Genomic DNA, 12,151 nt, shown 5'->3' with positions numbered 1-12,151 from the left:
GCGGGGCATGAGATATGCCCATTCAAATTTGCAATTTCAATGGGTTGCTATAGCGCCCCCTTTGGCCAATTGATGTAATATTGCTTCATTCACATCCTCCCATGACCCTCTACCACTGTGCCAAATTTCACATGGATTGACCAAGTCAGTGAGGAGAAAAACATGGAACAGACATAGTAAAGATAAGATTATCATTATTTTGAGAAAATTGTGCTCGAGTGTTTCCATTGCTGTTACTATATACTTCTACTCCACGACGTCTTGGAGGCAAATATTGTACTTCATACTGCACGACATCTTTTTTCATAACTTTAGTTACTTTGCAGATTAAGCGTGCGTACACTTCCATCAACAACAAAATGAAACCACTGGGTCTTCATATCCTTGGACGTATAGAGCTTTGGTTTGTACAGCCAACATCAGAGCAACTGGCGTGCTTTGCTCGTACCTTCGCCGTCTTTGTTTTACTGGAGCTCACCAATAAAACACCAAACTCAAGGCTCCAAAACAGGAGTCTGCAACCCAGTGGGTGACATCACCGTAACTATGTCCACTATTTATACAGTCTATGATGTCAAAATGATGTCACATGAGATCTTTTGAAGACATTGGATTTTGGTTACTTTACAACAGAACTGAAAACACACAAAATATCAACGTCATCTGTGGTCAGTATCCTGCCTCACACTGATGCTGGCATTAGACGTGCTGACACTGACTTCTGGTCGCCTGACGTCACAGCCTTAACTCAACCAAATATGAACATCTAACAACGCTGGTGGTCAAACAATATAATGTATTCTGAAATGTCCCTTTCTGCATAATCAATATTTTGGATACTTGGAGTATTTTTTGATGCTGATACTTTTGTGTTTTTACTCAAATAAAACATTTAAATGCAGAACTTTTACTATTTTTTACAGTGTGTTTTTGGTACTTCCACCACTGGTCTTCCATGTGTGTGTGTGTGTGTGTGTGTGTGTGTGTGTGTGTGGTTGATCAGGATCACATGACGCTGCAGTAAACAGATTCATGTTTACCAGATGGACACGTGTAAGGTCAGGAGCTGCCAACAGGAAGTTCCTTTTATGGAGGGTGACTCATCAGACGTGTGTGTGTGTGTGTGTGTGTGTGTGTGTGTGTGTGTGTTTGACGTGTTCAAAAATAATTTTAGTTCTTATAATGATAAAAAAAAAATCTGAATTTAGAGCACATGTGGAGGTGAAGACACAGCAGTTATATGTAGGATAGTTATTTATTTACTGCATTTACTAATGTTTATGTTGTGCATTTAATATTAATGGTCGAATAACTAATATCTTTAATTGTTTTTGGAGAATATTAATAACTGTAAAGTTTGTTGTGAGCAGCAGGACGGTGGTCGAGACAAACAGGGATAAAGGAGAGTGAATATTGGACGTATATCGAGTGGACACAAACACACAGACGCCTCATAAATCATCTTGTTGTTCTGCAGCTGCTGGAGGTGGAAATAAGAAGCTCAAGGTAAAGTGTCAGTCACAATTCCACCTTAAACTATAAGTAAACAAGTTTAAGGAATAAACTGAACTAACATCAGACACAATGTGTGTGTATTTTTTTCTCAGTGTAGTTGTTGTTTCCATGTTTACTGTAGTTTGTTGTTGACTGTCTTGACTGTCTTTCTGTCCACTGCTGCTGCTGCTGCTGCTGCAGTGACCCACATCACCCTGTAGGGATCAATCAGGTTTAATATAACCCAGAGTGACTCCACAAACACACACACAAACACACACACACACACACGCTGCCCAATGCTGCTGCAGAGATTTTACCAGGAAGTCAGAGCGATTCTGGGAAGTGAGGCTCAGACGGGATCAGAAAAGAAACAATCTGCAGGAGAAGAAAAAACTAAAAGACGAGTTTGTTTCCATCCTGACGACTGAGGACGAGGAAACAATACCTATATATACATATACACATATATATAAATACATAATATAATCCCAAAACTGTCTGGACAGTGTGTAAAATGTGAATAAATATATACAACTGTGTGACATCATCTTTTCTTTTAACACTCAGTTAGTAATCTGCAAAAGACCTTAAACGTGGACACTCTGCCGCCATGACTGTTGAAATGCCTTATTTCTGATCTTGTTTTAATTGAGTGTAAATGCTTTCAACTACACAGCTACACCTCAACATGTTTATCGTCCTGTATTACTGTGTTTAGCGATCGTATATTGCTGTTAGTGTTTGTTGTGTTGTACGATTTCATTTCTGTTTCGATGGTTCTTTGTTTGCTTATTGATTGTTTTAAATGTCTTTGAAAATGTGGATGTTCCTAAATTTATTTCCCAAGTCTGAAATAGGAAAAGTCTAAAAATGAAAGTGTATATTTTACAAAAGACAATAAAGTTTATCAGTTTGAACATTAAATATCTTTGTACTGTATTCAACTGAACAATTATTGCACTCTTTTTTTATTTACACTTCACACAGCGTCCCAACTTTTTTCGAAGTAGGGTTAGAGAGAGAGAAAGAGAGAGAGAGGATGACATACAGCAGACAGCTGCAGGCTGGAGTTGAACCTGTTGTAAGGACAGTGCCTTTGTTCATGGGACACTCACCATAGCAACTGAACTACCAGGCACCTCTGCTGCACAGCTTTTTGATGAATTATACTGATATTAGCCATGTTTGTTTTTTGTTTTTTTATCATCTGTACAACAGATAGTGTCATGTCGGTGGCGGAGTCCGCCAGTCTCGCCCTGTATACCTTTGTATGTCTTTCTGTCAGTGTTTACTCTTCACTCGCCAATCAGAGCTGGATTAGCTTCATGCTAATGCTAACACCTCAGAACTACCAAAAACTGCAGTTCCTCTAACGGCCACTCAAGGCTGGCTCCGAAATAGAGTCAGTCCCCACAGACCTCCACGTTAAAATGCCCAACTTTACAGCAGAAATGTTTACAGCCTGGTACAAAAACAGTTTTGGTCTCTGTAGCTAATTTCAACATTCACAACTGTATGAGGGGCGGTTTTTATTTTATTTTATTTTTTTTTATTTTAATAACTCACCCGTTTACACTTAATTACGTCTCAAAGTTATGCATATTTGAGGGTGGTATCCAAGCTGGATTATCTTCATATTAATGCTAACATAATTCTTGCTGCCGCTGCCGCTTCACAGTAAAAGATTCAATAGGAGATACACAGTGAAGGGAGGGCTTTTATTGTGAAACAGCCACAGGAAATAGTGTATTTGTCTGCTATGAGCACATAAAGACATGGTCGTTTTCAGCGGATCAGTTTAAAGATGTTGACAGCGACTGACCGGCTTCCTTATTAAACAACTTCAGTTTGTTTGGCTGCACTGTTACAGAAACACCAGCTGCACAACCACTGTTCACTGATGAACTAAGACTGAAATCTGAAGGATTAAAACTTTAACCTGAATTTGATAAACCATCCAGTTAGTTTCCATCACTGAATCTTCTTTCTTTAAAACCGAAACTGTTTTAAGATTATTTAAATAAAAATCGTAAATCTCACCTTTGTGTCGCTCCTCATCAGCTGCAGTAGAAGTGGTGTTCTCTGCTCCCCGACCAGAGGGGGGCAGCGCTGAGGTCAATACTGAAATCACAATGTGGACGACACGTTTATCATTAGACTCTTGACTCGAATCAGGAAAAACACAAAAACATTTAGACTGTTGATGAGTCTAACGACACGATCTAACATCAACGTCCAGTTGGCAGATGTTCTGGAGCTTTCTACTGTATCACATGGTCTTCAACAGGAGATGTTGTACTTTTTACTGTGTACCTTTACTACATCAATCTAAGAATACTTGTGTACCTTTACTACATGAATCTAAGAATACTTGTGTACTTTTACTACATGAATCTAAGAATACTTGTGTACCTTTACTAAACGAATCTAAGAATACTTGTGTACTTTTACTACATGAATCTAAGAATACTTGTGTACCTTTACTACATGAATCTGAGGATACTTGTGTACCTTTACTACATGAATCTGAGGATACTTGTGTACTTTTACTACATGAATCTAAGAATACTTGTGTACTTTTACTACATGAGTCTAAGAATACTTGTGTACCTTTACTACATGAATCTAAGAATACTTGTGTACCTTTACTACATGAATCTGAGAATACTTGTGTACTTTTACTACATGAATCTAAGAATACTTGTGTACTTTTACTAAACGAATCTAAGAATACTTGTGTACCTTTACTACATGAATCTAAGAATACTTGTGTACCTTTACTACATGAATCTAAGAATACTTGTGTACTGTTACTAAACGGATCTAAGAATACTTGTGTACTTTTACTACATGAATCTAAGAATACTTGTGTACCTTTACTACATGAATCTAAGAATACTTGTGTACCTTTATTACATGAATCTGAGAATACTTGTGTACTTTTACTACATGAATCTAAGAATACTTGTGTACCTTTACTACATTAATCTGAGAATACTTGTGTACTTTTACTACATGAATCTAACAATACTTGTGTACTTTTACTAAACGAATCTAAGAATACTTGTGTACCTTTACTACATGAATCTGACAATACTTGTGTACTTTTACTACATGAATCTAAGAATACTTGTGTACCTTTACTACATGAATCTGAGAATACCTGTGTACCTTTACTACATGAATCTAAGAATACTTGTGTACTTTTACTACATGAATCTAAGAATACTTTTGTACCTTTACTACATGAATCTGAGGATACTTGTGTACTTTTACTACATGAATCTGAGAATACTTGTGTACTTTTACTACATGAATCTAAGAATACTTGTGTACTTTTACTCCATGAATCTAAGAATACTTTTGTACTTTTACTACATGAATCTGAGAATACTTGTGTACTTTTACTAAACGAATCTAAGAATACTTGTGTACCTTTACTACATGAATCTGAGAATACTTTTGTACTTTTACTACATGAATCTGAGGATACTTGTGTACTTTAACTACATGAATCTGAGGATACTTGTGTACTTTTACTACATGAATCTGAGGATACTTGTGTACTTTAACTACATGAATCTGAGGATACTTTTGTACTTTTACTACATGAATCTGAGGATACTTGTGTACTTTTACCACTGATACGTTTTGTCAGAGCAGTGAAACAATGAGACGTTTCTGCAGGCGTCTCCCTCCGTCGGCAGCAGCCTTTAAATATTTGTCGAGTTTCCTGGAAGCAGCGAGGATATAAAGCTCAGTGTTCACAGTTTTCTCAGAAACTCACATGAGGACGTTCTCGCTGCTGCTCCCAGTCACGCTCACAACTTTGACTTTTCTTTATCTGCATCTTAATTACGATGGTATTAAACTTTTATTAACTGTTATTAATTAACTTTAAGTCTTTATTAAGGGAAAAAGCTGTGGGAAAAGTTTCTTTGAGCATTACCTGCACAAAAAGAGATTTATACCATTTTTATAACATTTAGGAATTATTGATTTATTCAGTTTAAGTTCAGTTAACACATTAAAAAACAAGAGGATAAACTTTCAAATTAAGGCATCTTAAAATGAGTCACAGTCTGGATTTACCTGATTACAGCTGTTGATTATGCCTTCACAATTTCAGCTCATATACAACTGAATACAAATCACATTGAAAGCTCTTTATAATCAGAAATTTTGTTCAAAATTAGTTAACAATATTTCTTGTATCATTAACAGATGAGAGATAAACGAATAAAAGTATAATTAATGTTCAGACAATTTAACTTCTTTCTTTAAATCTAACATCCCTGCTTTTTGTCTCAATTCAGATTTTAATCTCAAACATGTGACTTAACTTTCAAAGTTTGGACTTTTATCTCACGTTCCTGTCTTTATTTTTAAAATTTGATTTTTTATTTTTTTTTCATCTGAAATTTCTGACTTTATCTAAAATTGAATCTCAAATGCCTGACTTTGTTTTCAAAATTTGGATTTTTATTGTTAAATTTCTGATTTTATCAAAAATTCAAATTTTTAATACCAGATTCCTGAATTCACTCTCAAAGTTTGGACGTTAAATCTAGGTTTACTGAATTTAATATCAAAATTCCTTTTTTTTTTTTTTTTTTTTTTTTTTTAATCTTATGTTCTGTTGTCTCAAAAATTAACATTTTAAATATCAATTTCCTGACTTTATTTTCAAAATTCCGATTTTTAATCTCAGATTCCTGAATTTATTCTTACAATTCAATTAAAAAAAGAAATCTTATTTTCGAACAATCGTATTTATCTCAATTTCTTGACTTTATTTTCAAAACTATGACTTTTAATCTCAGATTCCCGACTTTTGTCTTAATATTTGAACTTCTTCACTCACATTCCGAATTTTGTTTTTCAAATTTGGACTTTTTATTGCAAAGTTAATTTTATAAATCCCAGATTCCTGAAATAACTTGGAGTGAACATACTTCAACAAAATGCCAGAGATAAATCATTCAGGTTGAGTTCAGTACATCTGTTTGTCAGATATCTCAGATGATGAAGAGCCTAAAGGGTTAAAAAGTCAAACCACAGTGAATTTGAGGGATATTTAACTTTAAACTTTATTTTATTTAGTTAAATTTGAACTTTTACAAACTCTTCATCAAAAAAAGTCACTGAAATTCACAAAGTGTTTGAATTTTGAGACAAAAACAAATAAACAGTTCAGCTCCAGTGCTGCTCTCACATCTCGTCAGTCCACCTTAAAAGCCTGGACACAGAAAGCTGATCCTCAGGAACTGTTGAGGAATTAATGAAGTACAGTGAGAGCAGCCATTGTTATTGTGTGTGTGTGTGTGTGTGTGTGTGTGTGTGTGTGTGTGTGTGTGTGCGTGCGTGCGTGCGTGCGCGTGTGCGTGTGCGTGTGTGCGTATGTGTGTTGTTGTTGAATGGCTTTCTGATAAAACCTAATCGCTGGCTTCAAGGAAAATGTGTGAAAGTCTGAAGTCTGAGGGAGACGGGACGTTCAAACAGGAAATAACCCGACAATGTCACAACAATGAAAGGCAAGAAGAAGAAACACATTTAGCCTTTGATTTAAAACAGATTTGAATAAAACTTGTTTAATAAAAGCAGGTGTTATTTAATTAAAATAGGCTGAGCCACATTTCTTCAGTCATGTTTTCACCCCAGGACTCTGTTTGTATTACTGCAAAACCTCACGCTGAGGGATTTTACCTCAAAATTCTGGTTTAAACCTTAAAATTCAGACATTTTTTCTCAAAATTTGGACTTAAATGTTGATCCTTTGGATTTCTAATGTTATAATTTGTATTTTTATTCCACATTGACTCCTGATTTTTATCTTAAAATTCTGACTTAATTCTCTCAGTATGCCACCGTGTATCTTAAAAGTAAGACTTTCAACCTTATATTTCTGAAATCAATATCATAAGACAGACTTTTAATCTTTAATTCTTCTTCATCTCAAAATTCAGAATCAATTTTCTCAGTATCCCAAATTTAATCTTAGAATTCTGACTTTTAATCAAGATTTCTGCCATTTATCTGTAAATTAGGGCCCATATTCACAAACATCCTCTCAGAGAGCTCCTAACTTAGCCTAAACATTTTTAGTAAGGAGTCCTAGCTTAGGAGTGATTTAGGAAAGTTCTCAGAGCAGCTCTGAGCAAGGAAGGGACAGGAACTTTTACCTCAGTGAGGAGGTGTGGTCGACCCTGTGGCTAGGTGTGATGCTTGGTTTTAACAGATGTGATTGGTTGTCAGAGACACACCTCTACGTGAGCCTGCAAGGTGTGGACACCCAGTGGAAATGAAATGAACTGCATCACAATATGAGTTTCCCAAATACATTGGTGTTGTGATCATTTTGTTTCTGGCGTTATTTTTTATTTCACTGGGTGGTAAATGTGTGTGTATCCCTAATGAGGTCAAACACACACATAATTCCTGCACGATCAAATCTGTAGCATCACAGTTCATTTCGGAGACACCACAGCGCTTGCTTCTCAAGTCCTAGCGCCCCTTTGCCACACACATCCAAGAACTGCTCTGTACAACACCATCTGATCCCTCCAAGGTCGCCTGGGTCAAGGCACGGTGGAGGGACCAGTGGAGGTCAGCAGAACCATCAAGGCTCCACCACTACACTGAAGACCCTACAGATGTTCCTGGACGACCCTCAACCACCTGAGGACAGGCGTGGGACGCGTCGGGGCAGCAATGCAAAAATGGGGTCTGGTGGACAGTGCCAACTGCGAATGCAGGGATCCACTACAAACTGTGGAGCACGTAATAACCAGCTGCCCCAAACACAGGCCACTGAATGGCGATCGGGGTCTAATTGACCTGGATGATGAAACACTGGATTGGCTTGCCTTAATGGAGCTGAAGGTTTTCAGACGTACGTCAGGAGAAGAAGTGTTTGGAGAATATTTCTCCGACCTAACTCGGGACAAATTAAACTCATGTCTCTTAAAGTCCTCCTCTCTGCTCCGAACTGTTTCACCCCAGGAGCACTTTTAAGGTCTAAGATGCTCTGTGAGTAACTTTTATTTTTACAAGGACTTAGTCTTAACTTTAAGGGGAAATTCTAAAGACAACGGCACAATTCTAAGAACTTAATTAGAAATCCGTCACAAGGAGCAACTCTCTGAACAAGGAAGCTTTGTGAATATGGCCCCCCGGATTTAAACCTTGAAAATCTGATCTTATTTTGAGGTTATGATTTAACAGATTAAAATCTTTTGCTCCGTAATAATAATCAGTTATCAGAGTCCTTGTTAAATTATGTAATGACATAAAAAATGTAAACGTCATCAGATGAAAATGTGATTAAAGCTTGATTTGATAAAAGAAGTCTTGTATTAGAGGAATGATGACACAGTGACTGTACACATGACTATAAGGGATCACATCAGGACCTCCAGGACGGACGGATGGACGTCAGCAGCCTGCAGACTCTGCATCAGCCTCTGCACTGTCGCTTTCTTCCCTTCACATCGTCTCCACTGAACCAGACCAGCCAGGACCGCCCCGTGAGTACTGAGCTGGTGATCGGACCGACACCGGAACAGATCCTCCGCAGACAGACCCAAATCCATCAGGACCGCCTCCCACTCAGAGCCGAGCCGAGACGCCAGCCGGGACAAGTCCCGATCTGAAGGAACCTTCTGGAGAACCGAGTCGGGAAACCGCCAGACGTCTGCAGAGAGGATGAGGAACATTTTAGTGTATTCAGATCAGTGGGATTAAAATCAGAGTTTAGAGATTAAATCTGACTTTTAGCTCTAAATTTAGACTTTGATCTCAAAAATCAAAACTTCTGAAATTTTATTCCAAAATTAACTCTGAGAAAACTGACGATAACCTCAGAATTCAGATTTATGTAAAAGTATCATGATTTTTTTTCTCTCAAATTTTGGACTTTTTGGACAGAAATTTTAACTTTTTATTTAAAAATTTGGATATTAATCTTAGAATCTCGATTTTTACCTCAAGATTTAGACTTTGATCTCAAAGTCAAAACTTCTTGGCTTCAAAACTTTAATCCTGACTTTTAATTATGGTTTTTATCCCAGAATGTGTTCTGCTGGATTTATTTTTTCCTTTTATTTCATGATTCAGACTCTTATCTAAAAAGTCTTGAATTAAGAAATTTTAACTTTTATGAAATATGTGGATATTAATCTCAGAGTCCTGTCTTTTATCTCAAAATTCAGACTTTAATTTCAAAATTTCCATTTTTATATTAAAAGTCATATTAAAAAAAAATTAGACTTTAATCTCAGAATCTCATAATTTTAAAATTCTGATTTTTATCTCAAATTTTCTCATTTTTAAAATTTTAATTTTGCAATTTAGGGTTTTAGCTAACAATCTGACATTAATGTTCTGACTCAACACATTCTCACTCCGACCTCGTCACATATTAACGTTTGGTCGTTGACTTTCCACGTCCACATATGACGTCCAAGGTACCCTGGGTGTGTTGGTTGTTGACGTTCTGGGACGCCGTGTCAACTTCAGCCTGTTACATGCATTGTCTGTTTTCAAAATACACTTCTGTTTTCACAGGAAATGTACAGTTTGCATACAGTCTCTAAAAATAAAAGCACTACGTCAGTACAACACTGTGAATTGACGTTTTCTTTCAACAACAAAAGCAGATGGTCAGGTTTTTTGAAATAGGTACAGCGTTTGGCTTTAGAATCTCCGCTCCCCTGGCTGAAAGTCTGTGTTTGTTGGACACATCCACCTCCCTACCCACCCGCCCTCATCCGGCTTTTGCCTTTTCGTTCTTGTCCCGCCACATTTCCCCCTGACGCAGCTGACAACTATAATGCGACCAGCCACGTATCATACCCAGGTTAAAGTGACGGCTTCTTTCATCAGTGCAGGAGTGCTAGATTTTGATGACTTCAGAGTGAGATCGGGTTGTCCAGACAAATTTAAAAAAGACTTTTTTACTTAAAAAATGACTTTTGTCATTTGAAGCTGTGACTTCTCTGAAAAACTTAAATGAGCTTTTTTTTTTTACTATTTTTTTTTGACACTTAATAGACAAAATTATGATACAAATAATCAGCAAATAAACTGATAATGAACAGAGTCATTGGCTGCAGCCCCTGTCTCATTTATCACAGTGATGGATGTGAAACAGATGTTTCAAAATAATTCTACAGCATTTCAGCTTCTGTATAAACATTAAAATTAAACTCTGGTACACAGTGGTGTTATGATATGAAGTGTAATGACTCAGCATTAAATTCAGTTTTGAAGCAGCAGATGAGCGCCTCTAATAAAAGTCCCGATGTTGAGTAACAAACACGCCGAGGTTACGATCGGTGAAAAGCACTTCCTGTGTTACAGTGACCTAAAAGAAAAACACTGATTGCAACATGTTGACTGAAGAAGAACAGCCGGTAGTATTTTTTTCTTCTTTTGTTTTTGTTGATGCCGCCGTCCAATGAATGAAGACCAGACGGTTCAACCCCCCGCTGACCAGTAGATACTGAGAGTTAAGGTCACAGCGGAGCCACAGTACAAATACAGTTTAGTATTAAAAGCTGCTGGAAACTTTCACAACAACAATCTGAACGTGTTGATGAGACGCTCGAAGGTTTTCTACAAATGTTTTAGTCTTTTTTTAGCATTTATTTTGATTAAAACTGTCATGTGAGATCTATATTTAGAGCTCAACATACAAATCAGATTATTATGAAAACAGGATTCAGAGTTTAATGTTGGAGAAATCGTTTCGCAGGAGGACAAACAAATGTTAACAGTGAGACTCTTTGAGATAAAAGTCATTAATAAAGGTCAGGTTTATAATCTTTAAGCCAATATCTGAATGTTAAACTGAAATTAAATCTTAAGATATCGGTCCAACCTTTGAGATATAACTTTGAATTATATGGTTAAACTTTAATCTCAGGTTTATGAATTAAAAGTCTGAATTTTTAGGGATAAAAAGTCAGTTTGGAGTAAAAGCCATATTTTAAGATTAAGATTTTACAGTTAAAGTCAGACAAACCGGTCTCACTCTGAAGTCATCAAAATCAGGCGCTTGGGCAGTGACTTGTGGCATCTTAAACGTTGGCATGATACGCAGTCAGTCACTGTTCTAGTTTAACAGCGCTCAGCGGTATCAAGGGGAAAGAAAGATTAGTCTCAATCAGAGGTGGGTATAACGCGTTACAAAGTAACGCGTCAGAGTACTTTGATTACTTTTTGCAGTAACGAGTAACCTAACGCGTTAGTTTGCTGTTTGAGTAATCAAATACTTAAGTCATTTTCAAACATGACATCAGTTACTTCCGTTACTTTTAGAACGCTGGTCCTTCAGCTCCGAAACAGCAACAGCTGTCGTTTGGTTCTAATAACGGAGATAACGTTAAACCTATCAGTCTGAAAGAAGCCACGGAGCTTGTGGCTCGCTACGTGGTCGGAGAAATGCTGCCGTTGTCTTCGGTGGAGTCTAAATAGGTGGAATAGGACTCGCTGACAGACATATTTCAGACTCAGGACTTGCATTATGCCTGGTACACGCTACACGCTGGTACTCACCAATTATCCCCGGTCGTCTTTCACCGCGTGTGTGATGTCATCGGGTTATTCTTGTCCTATTTTTATTACTTTCACTATTATTTGAGTCACTGTGTGT

The 12,151-nt window shown here is 37.0% G+C and overlaps 2 protein-coding genes across 2 annotated transcripts in view; both read right to left on the bottom strand.

The window, feature by feature from the left end:
* Positions 1 to 12,151, bottom strand: part of ptpro (protein tyrosine phosphatase receptor type O) — a 201,047-nt gene that overhangs the window by 87,805 nt on the left and 101,091 nt on the right. The gene's annotated exons all lie outside the window — the stretch shown is intronic.
* The window catches only part of cradd (CASP2 and RIPK1 domain containing adaptor with death domain), a 15,732-nt gene continuing 10,145 nt past the window's right edge, over positions 6,565 to 12,151 (bottom strand). The window contains exon 2 of the mRNA XM_050036375.1: positions 6,565 to 9,190. Coding sequence (XP_049892332.1) covers positions 8,898 to 9,190 — 293 coding nt within the window. The 3' untranslated portion in view covers positions 6,565 to 8,897. The remainder of the gene's footprint in view (positions 9,191 to 12,151) is intronic.

Source organism: Epinephelus moara, chromosome 23 (genome assembly GCF_006386435.1).
Source record: "Epinephelus moara isolate mb chromosome 23, YSFRI_EMoa_1.0, whole genome shotgun sequence".
Classification (NCBI taxonomy): domain Eukaryota; kingdom Metazoa; phylum Chordata; class Actinopteri; order Perciformes; family Serranidae; genus Epinephelus; species Epinephelus moara.
Note: the sequence above shows the minus strand (reverse complement) of the source record. Positions and strands in the feature narration are given on the sequence as shown.